Source organism: Empidonax traillii, unplaced genomic scaffold (genome assembly GCF_003031625.1).
Source record: "Empidonax traillii isolate 1590-97213 ecotype Southwest subspecies unplaced genomic scaffold, ASM303162v1 scaffold168:size1726349, whole genome shotgun sequence".
Taxonomy (NCBI): domain Eukaryota; kingdom Metazoa; phylum Chordata; class Aves; order Passeriformes; family Tyrannidae; genus Empidonax; species Empidonax traillii.
The window spans coordinates 193,413-212,709 of NW_020955361.1; the positions used below are offsets into that span (position 1 = coordinate 193,413).

At 48.3% G+C, this 19,297-nt stretch overlaps 1 protein-coding gene across 5 annotated transcripts in view; it reads right to left on the reverse strand.

Annotated features, from left to right (window-relative positions):
* CYFIP2 (cytoplasmic FMR1 interacting protein 2) overlaps positions 1-19,297 on the reverse strand; it is a 50,643-nt gene that overhangs the window by 23,667 nt on the left and 7,679 nt on the right. For 4 of the 5 annotated variants that reach the window (XM_027885580.1, XM_027885576.1, XM_027885577.1 and 1 more), the window contains 17 exons: positions 18,164-18,253; positions 18,006-18,083; positions 15,243-15,344; positions 14,509-14,690; positions 14,104-14,200; positions 13,314-13,442; positions 12,343-12,447; positions 9,256-9,347; positions 6,249-6,366; positions 5,299-5,418; positions 4,650-4,775; positions 3,669-3,835; positions 3,236-3,383; positions 2,753-2,906; positions 2,029-2,185; positions 1,234-1,330; positions 601-677 (listed from right to left, as the gene is read on the reverse strand). In XM_027885580.1, the coding sequence (XP_027741381.1) occupies positions 601-677; positions 1,234-1,330; positions 2,029-2,185; positions 2,753-2,906; positions 3,236-3,383; positions 3,669-3,835; positions 4,650-4,775; positions 5,299-5,418; positions 6,249-6,366; positions 9,256-9,347; positions 12,343-12,447; positions 13,314-13,442; positions 14,104-14,200; positions 14,509-14,690; positions 15,243-15,344; positions 18,006-18,083; positions 18,164-18,253 (2,039 nt within the window). The remainder of the gene's footprint in view (positions 1-600; positions 678-1,233; positions 1,331-2,028; positions 2,186-2,752; positions 2,907-3,235; positions 3,384-3,668; positions 3,836-4,649; positions 4,776-5,298; positions 5,419-6,248; positions 6,367-9,255; positions 9,348-12,342; positions 12,448-13,313; positions 13,443-14,103; positions 14,201-14,508; positions 14,691-15,242; positions 15,345-18,005; positions 18,084-18,163; positions 18,254-19,297) is intronic. The other variant, XM_027885579.1, reaches the window with a different exon arrangement.

Consider the following 19,297-nt stretch of genomic DNA (forward strand, 5'->3'; position numbering starts at 1 on the left):
GCTGTGGGAACATTTGGTTGGTGATGGTGATTGCTCTCCTTCTCTAAGGCCAAATGTGACCTAGAGACAAAACTCTTTGCAAAGTTACACCGAAGACTTGGCTCACCTCTGGGGCCGTGAGAAGAAAACTCTCATTAGAGTTCATCCATGTTCTTTAAATTGCTAAGAAGGCAATGTCACAAAGGTTCTATCTCCCCACAAGGGAGAACAAGTCCTGCTGCTTTACTAGGGTGAGGACAAATGCATATTCTTGCTTTATAGAGATGGGAGGCTTCCACTCCTCTGCCTGGTACACAAACAGAAGTCAAGCAAGGACATGTTGTCTCGGTTTGCTCTTCTGCTGCTATCACAAACTGTACTCAGACAGCTACTCAGGATGCCAATTGTTATTTTTTCCACTTTTAATTGTGTCTCCTTGCCACTGTTAATTCATTTTTCCCATTTACACTGGTCTGACGTGGACAGCCAGCTCTGTGGGACAGGGATGATCTATGTTATTGTCTGCTTTCAGCGGCTGCTCCCTGAGGGGAACCTTTTGGTTTAACAGCAATTTGGATGCAGTGATATCATCAGTCACCATCAGCAGTCAGGTTCTCCTACCTGCCAGCCATTGCTTTATAATAGGCAAAGATCTGATCTGCCAGCTTGTACACAAATTGATCAAAGCACAAATTCACCTGGGGGAGAAAAAACAAGACTTGGTGAGGGTGTCACCAGCACAGAACAGCTCCTTCCTACGCATGCTACATCAATACAACCCAACACAGATCTCTCATTTAAGACAAACATGTACTGAAGGTCACACTATGTAAAAAACACACTGCAATTCTCACATGCTAAAGGTAAGCAGAGAATTACAATTACATTTCCCTCTTACAGTTTCTGCATGTTCCTGGTCTCCTACCCTCCATCATCACCCTGTCAGGGAATTTCTCTTTTTCCTCTGATGTTTCATGACTCTCTGCACATCAGAAAGACTCTTCCATGTCCCCAGTGTTTGACTGCCTTTGGCTTCTGTGGTACCCCATGGGTACAGCTAGTTTGAAGCCCTTAATCAGGAGAGTCTGTGAGGTCCCTGGAAATGCTGATCTTTTGAAAACTTCTCAGTCTGACAGGATATTTTTTTGAGGAGGTGCCTATAATGAATTCACTGAACTGCTGGGTGGGGCTGTCAAGCAGGGCAACATGACCCCAGTGAGCTCTTTCTATACAATAAAGATGAAGAGAACTTACTTCAGCTTCAATTTCATCGTATAGGAACTGCTTTTTGAACTTGGTCAAAGCATAGTATGCGCTGTCATTATAGAGGTCCAAGGGGTACAGCACATACCTGAGGGGAAGAAGACAGACCATGTCTTAAATTAACCTTGGAGCATATCAGCATAAATGACAGGCAGTGCATGTTCCCTGCTCAGTGCAAAAAATGCTTTTCCCCTGACTTCATGCCTATCAATGCCACTCCTGCCAGCCCCTCTAATAGTCCCTCTTGCTCCTCGGGTGCTGCAGGAAGTAGCTACAACAGACCTGGGTTTGAGCTGTGACTTGTTCAATCAACACTTGCTTCTTTCCAACCTTTACAAAGGCTTTCATCCTGTTCTCACTCTACAAAGTACTCTGACAACGGCCATACAACAGAAAACCAACCAGGAAGACATTATGAACATAATTACACTTGCCTAACAGCAATGCCTGTCTTTATTTATTATGCATTAAAAAAAAAAGAAGTGTGTTTAGGTGGCTTAGCCTGGGCCCACCTCCCCTTTTGGTACCACCACATCATTCCCACATCCCAATGGAGCAGTTGCCACCTGCTGTTTATGGCACATAAATAAGTGCCAGTGCCAGGAAGCTGCCTCTGTGTGTCTGCTAACGAGGTGTTCATACAGTACCGTTCATGTGACAGCAAGTCAAGAAACATCTATTTACCTCCCACGTCAAAAGGCTGCTCATCACCAGCCTACCCTTCCCCAAAACAAAACCCAAAGTCCCAGCATGTGCACAGCCCCAGCACAGCCCATCAGCTCTTACTCCATCATGGAGGGTTCTTTGGTTTCCAGAATATGGTCCGTGAGGATCCAGGGCATGGACATTTCGATGGGGAACTGGATGCGGCGGCCCATGGTCAGCTCCAAGAAGAATTCCCGGAACCAGAGCTGGGACAGGTCACAACACTGCTGCAGTGCTTCTGAAATGCAGAGGAGATCCCCCCGTGGGAGGGCACCCACGTTACCCCATGGGAACAGCAGTGAGGGCACTGCACAGGAGGCAGCTGCTGCAGCCTCAGACTGGACTGGTTTGGGGTGTGAAATATTTTCCTAGGATGTCTCTTTTTAAACCCAGACCGTGTTTGTGCTGTCTGAGCACTTCGTAATGGAAGAAGAAAGAAGGGATCATCCCTTTTGCCCCAGAGCTTCAGGGGGAAAACCTCAGTGGCTCAGATTTACTCCGATTCTGAAAATCTCTGAAATCTTCCAATTTATTCTGTGCCCAATGGCTCAGAAGTTTGTCTGGGGCAGAAAGAAAAGTCCAGTCCTAGAAAATAAACTACATGTGGCTATTTGTTATTACTGACTCAGTCCTGTTCACACAGTGATTACTACACAGAAACATGCCTGAATCAGGCAGAAGTAGGATATTTGGGAAAAATCAAGGAAAATATTCTGCATAGGTCAACGAGGACCACAGCTGATCTATCCTTGCCTTTCTGAGGATGAAAGAGTTGGATTCAAGCCTCCCCCTGCCATAATCTCACCACTGATGTTGAGAAGGTGGGTGAAGAAGAAGGACTGCTTATGGAACTCCTCGATGGCCAAGACTATTGGCCCATCCAAGCTGCTCCTCAGCGTCTTCTTTGAGCCACTCTTGTCTGCTATCAGGGACTCCAGCATGGTCCTCACCATGTAAAGCTTTGAAAGAAAGTGGATATGCAGTTACTACTCTCCAGTGAGACACCACCACACAAAGCCGTGGTGTTCTGGAACAAAAAATGCTTCTCCCAGGTGACGACCACTCTCTGCACCCATAAGCAACTACCCATTAGAGCCAGATAAAATTACACCCCTAAAAAGGAAAGCTTTGGGAACTACACAACTAATTAGGCACCAAAGCCACATTTAATGCAATAGTATGAAGACTGTGGAAAAGACATGAAACCAGCTGCTAACCCACAGGGTGGGAGACTCTTACATGGCTATAAGACCATTAATTCCCTACACAGATTCAGACATTTACATACCTGTGTGCTTGACGGTCCTACTGCTCGTCGTGGGACTTTAATATCAAATCCACCTTTAGGATCCTTCTCACCTCTCAGGCAGGGATCGTTTGGAGGCTCTCGACCCCCCTCCCAGTCACAGATCGTCTTCCGAATTGCCTGAAGGACACTGGAGTGGGTGGGAGAGGGAAAGTAGTGCCTAAGCTTGATTTTACTTCAAGATGAAAACATTCACCGCTGTGCACACATGGGAGGAAAAGTATCTGAGATGGGGACACGCACAGTTGTTATCGGTGGAGTCGTGCCCAAGAGTTACCTCGGGAGGAGCTGCTGGCCCAGGAATGTTGGCTGGTTGTGTATGCTGAGTGCACGCAGGGCCACAGGCTTATACAGTATAAACGTGTTCCACAAATAAACACATGGGCTTTTGCACTGCATTCAAGGGCGGACTGACCTGATCAGGACGTTCTTCTTCTTCCTGACAGCCTGGCGGAGCGGCTCCCGCAGGGTCACCTGCGCGAAGTCCTGCAGGGCCGCGTAGATGGTGTTGCGGATGGCCTGGTTGAAGACGCTCTCCATCCGGCCCATCAGCACCTGCAGACCTTTGATCATGGCAATTACCTGAAGCAAAAATTAAAACCAGAGTTATCTGCTGTTTCTCCGTTGCATGAAGAGGTCCATAAATCCGACGTTAAGAGAGTTTGGGGCTGAACTAATTCTGCTCAAGTAACACAGGTCCAGTGATTAGGCAGCTAATTTTTTGGAGTTAGCTGCTTTAGAGATCACAACAAGCTGAGGAGACGATTTACACCATCAGTTTCTTCCAAGTGACCCCTGTCCTCAGGCAGGCTTCATTTCCACTCCTGATCTCTTGCTATTTTTAATAAAACACAATCCCAGGAAACTGCACGTGCTCCACATGTGGGTGCATCTTGAAAAGACCTGCACTCACACCAGGGCACAGAATTCCTTGTCCAAGAGTACAGAGGAGCAAGACACAAAAGTTAAGGCAATATTCAAACCACCTTGGGCTGTGTAAGGCAAGATGAAGGTACGAGGGCCTCCTGTAGCCAGGCTCAGAGGACTATTTGCACCATCTACAGAGAGCTGGACCAAGAGCTGTATTGGGTTTGTGTGCCAAGTTTTTGGTAGAGGGGAACCACAGGGGTGGCTTCCGTGAGAAGCTGCTGGAAGCTTCCCCCATGTCCAACAGAACCAATGTCAGCCAGCACCAAGACAGACCCGCCACTGGCCAAGGGCAAATTAAGGGGCAAATTAAAGGATGTGGGAACACTCAGTCCTTTAACATGGGCCACAGGGTTGAGGAACTGGCAGAGTACAGTAAGATACCCTTCCATCCTCTTCCCCTGGCCTGAGGAACATGCACAGGAAATCAGCAGTGGCTGGCTCTGACTCTTGTGCAGTTGGAACCTACCTCCACGAAGGCAAACTTCTCTTCACTGGTGTAGTTGTACCGGGTGGCTCTCTCATACTCTTCGGCTGTTCCTGGGCAATCCTTGTTACAGAATTTATCTGTGGGATGAACCAGCTTCCAAGAGTACTAGAAGATGGAAAGAGACAATGTCAACCTTGCAATGAGTGAGAAGCTGGGCTGGAAAGACTCAAGAGGGCCTGTGACAGGAAATCACTCCCTAGACGTCACTAGAGTTGTTTGACATTCCTTTGGGAGCAGAATTTGTGCTACTTCCTAGCTTTATTATTAGTGTACTGAACACTGATTTTGGTTTTGGGGAGGTTGCCAGGCATATTGGGCTTTTGACATCCTGTCCTGAGATGTGGTCAAAATTTTTCAAATTAAGAAATTCCATCATCATTTGAATGGCAGTTTTAGTTGCTCAAGATCCAGCCTCATCCCAGCCAGATTTCAGGTCCAGGGTGGGATGACCAAACTCTTTCTCCATCTGACACTCAGGGTGTTCAGGGTCATTAGCTGCCCGATCTTAGCGTGTCTGTTAACGGCTTAGTGAATTGTCAGGAAATCGAGCCCACCTTCCCACAGTCTGTTCCATGCCATGTTAAAACACCCACGCTCACCTGGGAAGGGGAGGACGTTACACACTCACCACTTCCATGACGTGGGCACTCCACTTGGACAGCAGCTGCAGTCCCCGTAGAGCGAGATCAAAGAGCTCCCGGTACTCTTCATCCGATTTCTGGCTGTCCAGTCCTGAGCCAGTGACCACCTGCAGGATATCACACCACCTCAGCAACTTGCTGCAGAGGCCTCATTCAGCCAACAGATCTCTCTCTCAAATCCCAGCTGAAATAAATTCCCTGTGAACTTACAATCAAGCTAAAATTGAGTAGGGCATATACTGTCCAGCAGGAAAAGGGGGATAACTTGGCAAGACTCTTTTCACCCAGGCAGAATCTATTTCCTGTAGAGAAATGAGTCTGAGCTGTAACCTCAGAGCAAATAACTTACTCTTACTATTCCACTTTCCCACTCCTTTTAGATGGTCTAATACTACTGAAATCCTTGAGAGTCTTTTACTGATTAAAAGTTCAAATAAGCACTTACAAATGCCAAAAAGGAAAAGGCTCAGAATGCTACGATTCATTAAACAAACACTGATTAATGAGGATCACACATTTGCATCAGAGAGAGCACTGGCACTCAGTAATGAAAAGAACAGAGATGCCCTTGTGAACTTTCCTCAAAGCCCTGCCTGAGAGCTCTGTGTAATAGAAAAGCCCTATTTGCAAATCATTGGTGTTCTGACATCTGGCTGATAATAAACATTTAATTGCCAGTTTTTTTCTGCTTATTATAATGAATCTGTGGTCGAGGAGCAGAAGCTGTTGCAAGAGATCTTCTAGTGCACGTGATTTTGCACCGACAAGAGCCTTTCATGACTTGCTTTTTTTATTGCTGGATCGAGATGCGGTTTTTTCCACCCATGTCCTTTGTCCCTCCCACTGTGGCAGTCCATACTCCTGCTACATTGTTCTCTCCCAGCCTGGTCCACCTAAGGAGCCTGATTACAGTGGCTGCACCCTGTGAATGACTGACCTCGCTGTTGCTGTAGCGAGCGAGCTCCGAGATGAAGCGGATGTGGTCATCTCGGATCTGCACCATCTGCTCACAGATGTTGTACTGGGGACTGATGCTGCTCTGAGTGCACGTCCACCTGGGGAAAAAAGCAAAGGTGTCAAGGACAGGGCACAGGCACCCCAGGGACAGCTGCTCTCTTCACTTCAACATGCTCCAGACATGCCACCTTCAGGGCAAATGTCAGCCTGTGTTGTCTCTCATGTCCACTGGTGTGTGGGGTCTTCCAGAGGTGGTCTGATGGAGACGCTTGCCTCACCTTTCAACCTGAGTATCTCTGCTCCATCCACCCTGAAGGCTGCTGTCAATGTTGGGCTCATCTACCCCCAAGAGCAGAGATGGCTATTTCCCAGACCACCACTGGACAAGTTTTCAGTGATGAAATTCAAAGACTTGTCATCATTTTCACCCTTTCTGCTAAACCTAAGGATAATCATCCCCTTTAGAAATCATCCCTCCAGGTCTGGGTTATGCTGCCTTCTCCTGCAAGGAAAAACTCTGCAAGGGGCCAGCACAGGAATAGTTCTCCCACTCTGTTTTTTGTTCTGGCTCATGCTACAAGCTCAGTGAACAACCTTGAGAATAAATGACAAGCAGAATATGACTAACTGAACTAGATTTTCATTTGCATTGAGCCACATGTACCATGTAACAGTGTAATGACATCCTAAAACAAGGTAGCACTCCTCTTGCAGAGGCACAGTCATATGAAGGAATGGTACAAACCAAGCTTAATAATTTAATATAATTTTCCCTGTAATGTATTAGCCCCAGACATAGAACCAGAACGGCTCCACCAAAATGGTTTGTGCAAGCAATGTCTGTCAGCAGGATTCTCATGTCTTACTCTGTCAATACAATGTAAAAGTTCAGATTATGCTTTTCCCCCCCCCTAAATAATTGTCCATCTTATGATAGATAGTCACGTACTCCAATTTAGACTGGCCATACGAAACGAAGGTGAGAAACCTGCCTCTGATATGGACGCAGACATGAAGACATACCCCAAAGATAACTGCATTTTTTGCCAGAATTTGAGGTGGTAGAAGGTCCTGGAGGTGCTGTGCCACGTCATCCCTGGTGAAATCCGTCCTCCCACAGCCCCATCGTTCGGCTCTTACCCGTTTCCATGTCCTGTGCTCCCCACCGGACAATCGGCAGGTTAGCAGGAATGGCCAGGGCTGCACCAGCCCTCCCTGCCACACACAACCTAGTCCACAGTGCAGAGACAAAGCGCCATGCAGGAAAAACACCAATTAATTCCACTTTCATGGAGACAAGGAGGGAGAGAAAGTGACAAAAACAATATTAGTAAGAAATGGGGATTATGTGGAACCACCTTGGCAGTTAGTGTTGGGAGTCCCATGCAATTTGCTGGGAAAGCGAGTGGGGAAGAAACACTGGTTAGTAAGGCACGGCACACAGACCTGGTAAGACAGATTTCAAGACAGACATTAAAATCGTGAACAGGTAAACAGCCTGTGAGCTACCCTGGTTTTGAGATGGGAAAATGAGGAATGCTGCTGACACATGTTTCGTTGAAATGTGCTTTCTGAATGATTCAAGATAAAAAGGTGCAAATTTTTTAACAATTTTTCTCTTCTGAGTTTTCAAAAATAGTCTTTAAATTTACATTATGCAGAATATTTTTTTGCCTCTCTTTTTTTTTTTTTCTCCCAATTTTAATTGAAAACCTTTTGTTCAGGAAGTTTTGCCGTGTCATTTTCAAATCTCTCCTGAACAATTAGTTGGCACTTTTCAACCAGCCTTTGTGGGGGCAAGGGAGGGTTGCTCCTGGTGGGCAGAGAAGGCAGACCCTCTGGGGTGGAAGGGGACGAGCAAACAGAAGCGACGAGACTGCTGGTTAGTTCCTGTCCTGCTGAAGAGACAGCCCAACCTGGTTGCTTCTCACAGACACCAGAGAAATCTGACTTCCATACAATACAGTTCCAGGGGTGAAAGGCCACAGCCTGATGAAAGCCAGGCTGCCACCAGCCACTACAGCCAGACCCAGTCAGACAGGCTTTGCTTATGTGCGGCTGCAGATGCCATTCCAAGGATATCCAAACCTAGCACCGATTCCTCTAGCAATGCCTCAGCATGATTCAAAGCTACAAAGACAAGTGGGGCCTTGCACATGCCTGGTGTGACTGAAATAACGTCTGTGAATTCATCTGACAGGAGCAGCCTGTGAGCCCAGGCTGGGAAGCAGTGCTTTACACTGCCATGCTACTCCTGAGCTCTCCACAGACTCCATTTCTGCCCTTCTTGCACGATATTTGGAATCACAGTATCACTTAGGTTGGAAAAGACCTCTAAGATCATCGAGTCCAACCTTTGACTGATCACCACCTGTCAACTAAACCACAGCACCAAGTGCCACGTCCGGTTGTTTCCAGTTCATCTGAGCTCCCCAGTTCCATCTTTATTCCTGCCGTCCTTCTTCATGAAACCTGCCTGAGCTAGAGGAGACGCCCTGGCTACTGCAGAGATCCACTGCCGTGTTCATGCTCTGGAGGATTTTGTCCTTGAGATGCAAAATGGGGATTAAAATCTCTCCAGAGCAGGGACACGCTGCTCGCACTCACACATCTCACAAGCACTCAGCGCTGCCCTGATCCACGCACCAGACGCCTTTCCTTCCTCCTGCCTCACTAGTGGCCACCCAGCTCCCTCCCAGCCCTCTCCAGTGGGCACAGAGGTAAGAGGCATGCCCGCTCCCCTGCCTGCTCCCAGGGGGATGGTTACACGTGGGGTCGGAGCTGGCTGCACACACAGGCACTCGGGGCTGGCGAGGACATCTGCCCATGCAGGGACAGGGACACACGAGCACACAGAGCTGGCACTCACACTTCACAGGGACACACACGGGTACCCGTGCACAGACCTCACACACACCACAGAGCTGCAGCTCCCACGGCTCTCAGGACACACACAGAAGCCAAGAGACATTATGGCAGGCACTCACTTGGATTTGTTCTCCTCATAGTGAGCACTGGTCTTAATGTATCTGGCCAGTTCTATCTGCATATCGCCGAATAAAGGGACCACCTGCAGCTGCTGGAAAAGAAAACAAAAGATGGTTGAAACACGGCAGAGAGAGTGAGCCTGGCCCCAGCGCAACACAAGGGACTGTGGAAAGGCATCCTGCATCTCTGAAGCTTTGGAAAGTGTCAGGCTGTTTAGAGCAAGGTGCAAACCTGGGCCCAGGGTCATTTCACACCTAGTAAGAGACCGAAAATGATGACAAGGCTTTCTCTGTGAGGAGGATCACTCACTGTGAGTGCTCTGCAGCCCTGCAGCTCGACACCAGGCTGGTAAAGGCCAGAACAGTTCAGTGCTGTAACCAGCCAGAGGAAAGGCTCTTCTTACAACAAGAAGAGAGAAGCTCATTCCTGAGTAGGGCTTATTGTCTCCCAGCATAATCCTCCAAGAGAAGAGAGGGATGAAAAGCCAGCACATTGTTATTTTGGACACCCATGGATGTGATAACTTTCCCCAGGCACTCAGAGTGTACTTTAGCACTGCAGCTGCTTGTGATGTGTCTTAAAACTTCTCCACAAAGAGAAAGACACAAGCAGCATAGCATGGCTTTACTTGCCCTTTACATCTCAGGAGGATTCGGATGGGAAGTAAATTCCAAGCACACTGAATGTACCTCAAGCTCAGACAGGTCCCTGCTTCACTAAGCTTCCAGGTGCAAACAAAATTCAACCAAGACCTACCGACATTTCATCAATGAAGCTTCAAATACGAAGCTTCAACTTAACCCAGCCTAAAAATCCTTGCCCCAAAATTCAGGAAAGGTGATGGCAAATTCCCTGTCATATTATCACACAGTTCTCTTCTCAGGCTGAGTTGTGGGGAGGGTGTGTAATGCTGCCATCAGGAATTCCCAGCAGCACTTCCATAAAAGGTTTAAATGAAGGGCTAGTTCATTTTCACTACTCAAATTCCTGGTCAATCCACTAGAAATCTAATCAGAAGGCAATAAGCAGATGTAGTAAGAGGAGTAGTTGGTCTTTCCTTATTGAGATCTGATAGTCTGGAGTGGTACTTAACTGATTAGGTGAGACCACAGCAGATGGTGGAGAAGTGCAAATGGAAAAAAAAAGCTGGAAAGGAGAAAGTTATTCCATGCAATGGAAGAGATTTTACCTGGTTCTCTGATGGCCCACAGCACTTTGTAATGATGAGTAAATCTGTTTGAATGCACCAAGATGACCAAAATCTACAGATTACACTGGAGGTTTGATTTAAACTGAGATTTAGTTTAATTAGCAAAGCTGACCTAGGGAAGACCCCGAAGACTGTGAGGAAAGGCATGATAAATGACCTTTGCAGAGCTGCAGTCCTCAGCAGTCTGCCCAGTGACTGGAGGCTATTTGACCTCCTCATTATTGCCCCATCTGTGAGGTTATGGTGTTTGTGGCCCCTTGCTCTCAGGGCTGTCTCCAGGAGATGGTGCAAACTGGGGTAAATAGGTCCCCACTTGCTCAGGGCAAGGATGCAGCAGCTGGCACACAAACCTGCCGCGAAACCAGCTACCTGGGCTTGCCTGTTCCCTCCCCTGCACAGACTCAGCACATTCCCTATAAACTGAACCTCAGGTCAACAAGCAGGGAAGCATCCTCTATCCAACACCACAACCAACCTTTTCTTCCCGACCCCTCATATGATTTTTGGGTAAAGCAGGAGGCAGAATCCACTGTGCTCGAAGAGTGATTGGGAAGGAACGCTCTGTGCCCTCCCCAAATCATCACCTTCTCATTTTCCCTGATGTGGAGCAAATGCTGGTAACAGAAACTAATCTTTCCATCTCAGGAGGAAGATTAACACAGTGAAGGCAAAAGGACTCTGGAAGGACTGCTCAAGCTTAGTAGGTCTCAAAGAAAACTAATTGCTCTGTCTGGGAAATTATTCTACTGTTCTCCTGAAATACTGTTATTCTTTGCTGCCAACACATTCGTCCCTTGCCAGATCCCACTGCACCTCCTGCCCCAAACCCAAAATGCCTCCTGGATCCACCCTGTGTGCAGAAGCACTGCAAAGGAGGCATCACTTTCCCTGGGGTTCTGTGTGGGCTCTCAGCCTCAATCTCTGTCACGGGTGGCCAGGGGTGTACACACACCAGACTTTGGCAGGCAGCCACAGGGCTATCCCAAACCTCTCTTGTGCTGAGTGACCCCAGGGCAATGCAGCTTGGCTTCCAACTGCAGACCAGCCCATGGCTGGACTCAGTCTCACGTGTGCTTTGGCAGAGGCAGGTTGTGTGACTTCTTCCCACTCTGCCACTGGGAGCATCCAGTTTCCATGGGCCCTTCCCCAAAACCCACATCTCAGATAAGACAAAAATGGTTCATCAAACCACTGGGTGACCCTTTTGAGGATCAAACTGAGCACCTCCAAGTCCCAGCTGACAAGCTCCCCAAACGGCTTTTTCTGTTCTACAGGGAGAACATTTTATACACGAAATCAAACTGCCAAGATCACACGTTGGTTTGCCAGCTGTGTTCCCTGTCCCTCAGCTCAGCAGCTTGCTGAGGGAAAGAGAAGCACAACCATCACCTGCACAGACATCAGCAAACCAGCCATGTTTGCTGGTGGCCTGAAATCACAGAGACTGCAAACGTGCCTCAGAAATGTGCAGAGAGATAGAAGTGATGTCGGTCTGGCACATCCTTCCCTCACCCACCAAACAGCCCACACACCCTCCCCATCCTTACTCCCTTGGCAGGAAGCAGGCAGAGCTGCAGCAGCAGCTCCCCAGCTCCAGCACCAGGGGAGCAGAGCCAGCTCCAGGCACTGCTCACCCATCCACAGCCTTGCTGGCGCTGAGGGCTGGCATGGCCCACACTGCAACTCTGTACCCATGGCTGGTCACAGCAATTCCATTCCTCAGACTTTAGCCCAGATAATTCCTCAACTCTTTGGGTTTTTTGGACCTGTAAGTGATTCCTGTGGTTTACTTTTTGCTGGCAGCATGTGCAATGGTACAGGTCGCTAATCCATTGGTCTGCAATAACCTCCAGCCTCACCCAGACAGGTCACTGACCTTGAAGAATTTGTCTATTTTGCTAAGGTTGATTCTCTTCTTGGCATCCAACTTGTAAATGTTGCTGACGTTCCCATCCATGAGATACAGGCCAAATCCCATCACCTGGAGAAGATGGAAAGGCAAGGTTTCATTGGCAGGAAATCAGCAGCACAAGTCAAAGACAGTTCTCCACCACCTGGCATGAGGAAAGACCATTTCAGGCTCCTGTGCCACCTGACACTCCTGAGGAGACTGTCTGAAACATGCACATATCTGCAAGGATGCACACGGTAGGCAGAGGACACAAAATAGATTGCTTCTGTTTTCTGTGCAAAAACTTGGTGCTTCCTTTGGCAATTTGTTCCTTCTCTGTCCCACGTAACAACAGCCCAGAAGCCTTCTCCACCCAAAGCCAAACATTTACACTCAAAGAACAATATAAACATTTCAAATATTCTCCTGGATTGATTTTCCCCCCTCTCATTAATTCAGTAAAAATCATTACAGATAGTCAAACTACCCACATTATCCTTCAAAGAACCTGAGCTGACTCACACCATGGTAATGAAATTTTTATGGTAATAGTGACTGCAATCATTGCCAATAACTGACTGACAGCAAGGATAAATACACCTAACAAGCAGATCCTTTGGCATCTTCATCTTGAGGGCTCTTTACAGCGAGGAAAACAAACCTGGAAAGACCTGCCTTCTGCAGGGAACGGGCACCAAGAAGAAAATTCTGGGTTACAAAGTTGGTGGTGATTTTAGAATGTCCTTTACAGTTACCCAGGTCAGGCCCATGATCCTGCACATCCATGTACAACAGCAAAACTCCTTCCAGCTCCAGAGAGCAAAGAGCACCTACCAGTGCTCTCATCCACCACATGCTTAGGAAACTGAAAAGAAACATCGTCCTGAATTTCACTTTACTAAAACAACAGTAAAACCATGCAAGCAGCCACCCCCACACGCATGGCTAAACCTTACCTTCAAGAGCATGTGCTTCTCACTTGGAGTAAGATACATCTTGTTTTCATAGTAATCCACACAGATGTTGACAATATCAGCCAGCAATTCCTCATAGCCAGGGATAACCTCTAGTTGTTGGTGCAGACACTGAAACATCAACAGAAGCCACATTAGTGGCATGGGCTGAAGAAAAGCAGCAACCAGGGAGGAAACATATTTGAAGGATTAAAAGTAGAATGATAAGAGCTACCTTCAAACCTCTGTTATGTGCTTTTCTTAAGTTACTGGCAGAAGACTGACCTCATGGTACCACCTGGAAGGAACAACCTTCCTCTGCAGGACATCTCTCCCCTTCAGACTGATCACAACAGCCAAACATCAGACAGTGAGATGCAAAAGAAGGGGACTCAGAAGCAACTTTCTGACTCTCCTGTTTCTGTACAATATTGTACCTAATTAGCAGAAACTACAGGGCCTGTGAAATGTGGAGGCCACGGGGTCTAAGCTGCAGTCCCCATGCAGCCACAAGGGATGGATTTCTTGGGAGTCCTGGCAGAACCTCCTCCTCCGCCTCTTCTTACATCTTTCAGACTTTCATCTTTGTCTTGACATAGAGACCTTCAAAGCCACCCAAGATGATGCTTGAGAAGGAGATATTGCTAGAATTACACAGCCTGACCAAAAGACCAATAAAGTCAGTGGCAATGACCCAACTGCTACTGTGACAGTCTGGTCTGAAGTGCTGTCAGCCTCAAAGAGACCATTCCTTTTCTCTACTCACAGAAAGGTTCAGATAAAAGGGACCTGCCTGCGTGATGCGGTTGTGGTTTGCCAGGAACATGGAGAGGTTCTGGGACTCTTGGATGGACTGGGGGTCTGCCATCTTCCGCAGGAACTGGGCAGCTCTGGGAAGGGAGAAATCCAACATCACCAAGATCGCTCAGCCAGCATCAGACTGTCACTACCCACCTCCCCTGTCTGAGTTGCAGCTGCAATGCCACAGCCTCAGACCCCACTGCAGCACAGCTCAATTTATCAACAGGGAATCAAAACACAAGAGGGCTCAGAAGTTTGCCTAAACTCGCAAAGAGGGCCTGGGAGAGCAGAGAAACCCAACCTCCAGCCTCCCAAAGTTCCCTTGTCTGCCCAGGCACTCCCCGTGCAGACCAGGCGCAAGTCCCATCCCCATTCCTGCAGCAGCGGCCCCTCTCACCTTTTGTAAGCAGAATGGTCGTTTTTGACGCTGCACTTCATGTTCTTCAGCTCATCCAGGACAGCAAACATGTTGATGAACTTGCCCAGAGTGAGGAGATAGGCCTCGGAGACGAAGTCCTTCCTGCGCTCCGCGTGGCACAGGCGCTTCACCTCACTGCAGAACCGCTCGATCGCCTTGCGCTGGGGGGCAGGGGCACAGGGTCATCCCTGCAGTGGCTCATGCAGGGTCAGCACACCACCACTGGGACCCCACTCCACCCACTACCAGCTTCTTCCCTTAAAAAGAGTGTTTTTTTGGCTGGGGATGGAGGTCAGAGTCCCTCTCCACCATCTCCATGAAACAAAGCAGCGTTACACGCCACTGCCAACAAACATCCTCAGTGCTCATGAGCGTGGTGTATTCTGCAAAATCAGGTGTCAGTTTCTTAGGTGGGACATAAAACCTAAAAATGATGGTGAAACTCGGCTGCAGCCCGTTACAATGCAGGTGGGTGATGGGGAGGGGCCCCTGGAGCCCACAGCAGCTCTGTGACTGCCCCATGGTCATTGCTCTGTTGGGGTCTAAGTGTATTATTTTGTCAAACACCTCAGGTGTAGCAACAGCTAGGAAGAGACCTATCAGGGGCTTGGGGGCTCTCCAAGCTGCCCTGGCAGCCAAGGATAGCACAGCCCTGCTTAGGATGTTAACACTGAAGTAACAGATTATTTTTGCCTCTCTCCTTGACCACATACCTGAAAATACATGAACTTCATAAGCTTGGTGACCTCTGGCTCCAGGACTTCCACTGTCTTCTCATAAATCTCCACTCGGTTTGGCTGTTCGTTACATTTCACCTGCATTGCAAAGAAAATAATTTGTGTCAGCGTCAGCTTCTAACCCTGCCATGGACCACAGTGCTACCGTCTTCTCCTTGTTTCACACGGAGTCCTGTCCCCACCTGAGGACAATGGAGGGACCAAGAAGGGGCTGGTTCTCACGGCAGTACGTGAAAGTAGAAGGGGCTATTTCAGACACTAAATTCTCACCATGCATTCTAAAAAGGCATTCTGGGGAATAAAAGTCTCCTAATGCATTTGTCTGGGATAGAACACAGGCAGTATGGAGTCTGGACTTGCTGCACAGCGTGGGAATGTTGTATCATAAAGTTATCTGAGACTCTGTGTTGCAAAGTCCCCCGGACACTCAGGGCACCAGACTACAGCTCTGCTGTGGCCTCGCTGGGATTATTTTGGTTCTGTTGCTGACCTGTTAAAAATCACTGGGCTTGTCTGTGGCTCGCAGCAATGAATTGAGTCACCATCACTGGAATCCTGGGAAGCTAAATTTAAGGGCTTACTCAGTTGTCACCCATCTCACTTCCAACAGTTAGTTGGAGTCATTACCAAACTTTTAGGGAAAGCCCCAGCTGTGCAGGGGAATGCATCCTGCTGTCCTCTCTGGTTCTGTTTGCAGCTGTTGCTCACACAAGGCTGTGATGGGGCTGACAGCTCTGGTGCACTTTCAGCAGCTGATGCACAGGGCACGGGGGGACACACCAGCCAGCTCTGCATGGGGGAAGATGCCAAAGGAGAACTGCCCTCTCTGTAGTGGGCAATCCAATGTCCCTGCCCTCGTTTTCCACACTGCAGTTAGGCAATAACACAGGATCACAAAATCACAGAACATTCTGAGTTGGAAGAGACCCATAAAGATCACCAAAGTCCAACTCCTGCCCCTGCACAGGACAGTCCCAAGAATCACACCATGGCCAAGAGGAAGCAGCTCCTGGGAGGGAGGCATGGTGCACCTTTAGGTGTAGGCTCTGTCCTTCACCTGTTTCTGATGTAGCACAGGGAGAGCAGCCAGGCTGAGGGGCTGAGCACAGAACCCTCCTGGCCATGTGTCCCATGGCAAAGTGCAGGGGTCATTCCAAGATAAATCTGGTGAATCTGTAAATGAACCCTCTTTCCTGGAGCTGTCTGTCCCTCCATCACACATAGAACTTCCTGAGGCCCTGAGGAGGAGCTCGGGGCAGAGAGCAGGGACCCTACAATCTCCCCATTGCTGGGTCTCATGAGGCCATCAGCAGAATACGACCCAAGGGGAACTGAGGTTTGACCTTTCCTGGGGAATCACAAACATGGGCATCACCACGTGGAAATGTTTTTTTTCCTGGCTCCACAGAAGAGCTGCAAACCCTTTTATCTGCAGGGTTAGTGGAAGGGCAGAGCACCCGCCCCAGCACGTGTCAGTTGGCATTTTTGCAGGGATCCAGCACGTCTTCACATTGCAGGAGACTGAGCTGAATCATGATCAGTGAGCCATGTGGGCAACCTTACTCATGTCTGTAGGTGTTTGCAGGATGAAGCCATCAAAATCCAGGTTGGAGAGTGAAGGGCTAGAGAACAGTTGAAGAATAATGAGCAGCAGAGGAGGACAATGATTAAAAACATGGGGAGATCAGGATCCTCATATGTGTCAGCAGCAAAAAACAAGCCTTTGGGGAAATCTTTCTAGCATATTGAAGTGCTCTTTCATGCATCCTCACACAACTTCAACAATTTTGGGGCTGCTGTGGGAGCAAAGAGAGCACCTCAGAACCTGTGCAGCAGACTGGGATCCTGAAACTTGTCCCAGCTGCCCAGTCTGCTCTTTGCCAGTCTGGGAGAGCCTGAGACTGCCACATATTGAAAGAACCTGCTCTTTTCATCCCAGCCTGCCTGGGCTCCCTTCTTCATACAGCACAAGAGTCCCGACTGGCACTGGGGAAATTTTTAATTGAAGCTGAAGTTCTTGATACCATATAATTGCATGATACCATACAAAGGTATGAAGAAAGCGTGATATGAACAAGCTGATTTTACTCTCAACTTCCAAAAACTGCCTTTGCCTGAAGCAAACTCAATCTCCTCACAACATGAGAGAGAAGAATATTCAGGTGATGCATTGGAAAGAAAATTCCTTTGAATTAAAGCAAAGCCTACCTGTTCTCCAGAGAGAGCCACGAATAAAGACCCAAGTGACAAAACACAGCACTATCCCATGCACTGTGCTGGACCAGAGCTGTGCTGAGCTCTGTTAGGAGCTGTAAGACAAACAAGCTGGTCCTGTGGGACTTCAGGTGCAACCACTTCAGGGGGCAGGGAGGGGCTCATGAAACCAGGAAATGTGTGTAAGGCATCAGCTGGGGTGGAGTGTGTTTGAGGTGAGAAGCGCTGCTAGGAGCTGTGAGGGATGGAGTTCTCATGTGCATGAGGGTGCAGAGCAGATGCCCTTTACTAGGTTAGTAGAACAGGTCTGCTTCTAAAACAGCAACCAGCTGCTGACATCAGTGGTTGGGACTTTGGTGAGGAGGAGACAAATTTGGAGAGTCAGTGGTCTTTCTTTTCAGTCTATCTGCTTTAGTCTTCTTTTCTTTTTGTGATCTTCTGTCTCCACCCCAAACTAACCCATACTCAAGACAAAACAAACTGGATGCTCTGGGAACTTCCCTGCCTGGGAAGGGCTTTGGGTACCTGAGGGATGGCTCGTGAGCAGCTCCTCCACGTGTAGAGCATCACGGCGTACTCGTGGCCTTCTTCCAGCATCTCATTCTGAAAGACAGAGAGGTGTTGGTGGGGCAGGGCAGGCACTGCAGGTCCAGCACCACTGGGGCAGTGCCCGGGGGACTCACCATGCTGGAGTGCACCGTCGCCTGCTCGATGTACCTGGCAATGCCGGTCACAAAGGCATTTCTGTCCTCAAAGTTTGTGTCAAAATTAGCCTGTGGTGAAAATGGAGAGATGGGGATTAAAATACAGTTAGTTGTTTGCTCACCTGATACAGTTTAACATGGGATGTTTTGCCAAAAAGCAGAATCATTAGGGGTCTCGGGGCGTGGGAACAGCCTATGAACAATTTAGCTGCTGCACCTCTAGGTCTGAAGTAGGTTCATGGATACACCCTGAGATGCTTCTGAATCACACATGTTCATTAGAGGAAACCCTGCAGGTTATATGTGTGGAAATATGGCAGTTAAGACTGACAAACCCTTGTAAAATCAAGACAAACTTTACTGCAGCCACACCATGGACCAAACCTACAGCAATTATTCTAAGGATTTTAACGTGGTAACTCAAAGAAAGATGCAGCCTCATTAATTTCTCTTTGTGCCCTGGCTGCTAGGGAAAGACCACATCCTGTCAGCTGAAATTGCAAAGGATAAATACACCAAAAAGGCAGGGAATAAGTTGTCTGGAAAACAATATAAAAGTCAGCACTCATCCAAGTGCTATTATCAATGCTACTGTTGCTCTTACAAGCACAAACCTTGTTGGGATGAATAGTTGTTTTGGAAGCTGCAATATTGCTTTGGGTTGGGGCAGGGGAGCAAGAAAGTGCAGAGGAAGGTGAGGGATGGAAAAACAGCTCCTCATCCTCTCTGCACCCAGTGACCATTGGCTGATGGTATCTGCTGCAGGGCAGGGCAGACAGAAGTCCCAGGCACCCAGAGCTGCTCCTTGCAATGACATTAGCACTGCAGTGACCACACTCGCCTCAATAACTGATTTCCTGAGTAGGAAAGCCGGGAGCACAGACCCATGGCCACAGGGCTACTCTTCTTAGTGCCCCCAGGACTTCACGTGTGACTGACGTGACAACAAAAGCCGAGCCTGCACAGGCATTTCTGGCTAGCAGGGGACAGGGCTATATACAAACTGAGTATGATGAGGAAACAGGCTGTGCCAACATCCCCATACCCTGATGAGGGCAGGTTTTTAGGCCAAGCTGTGTGCACACAGTCATAGTCCTGAAAGGAGGCTGTGCC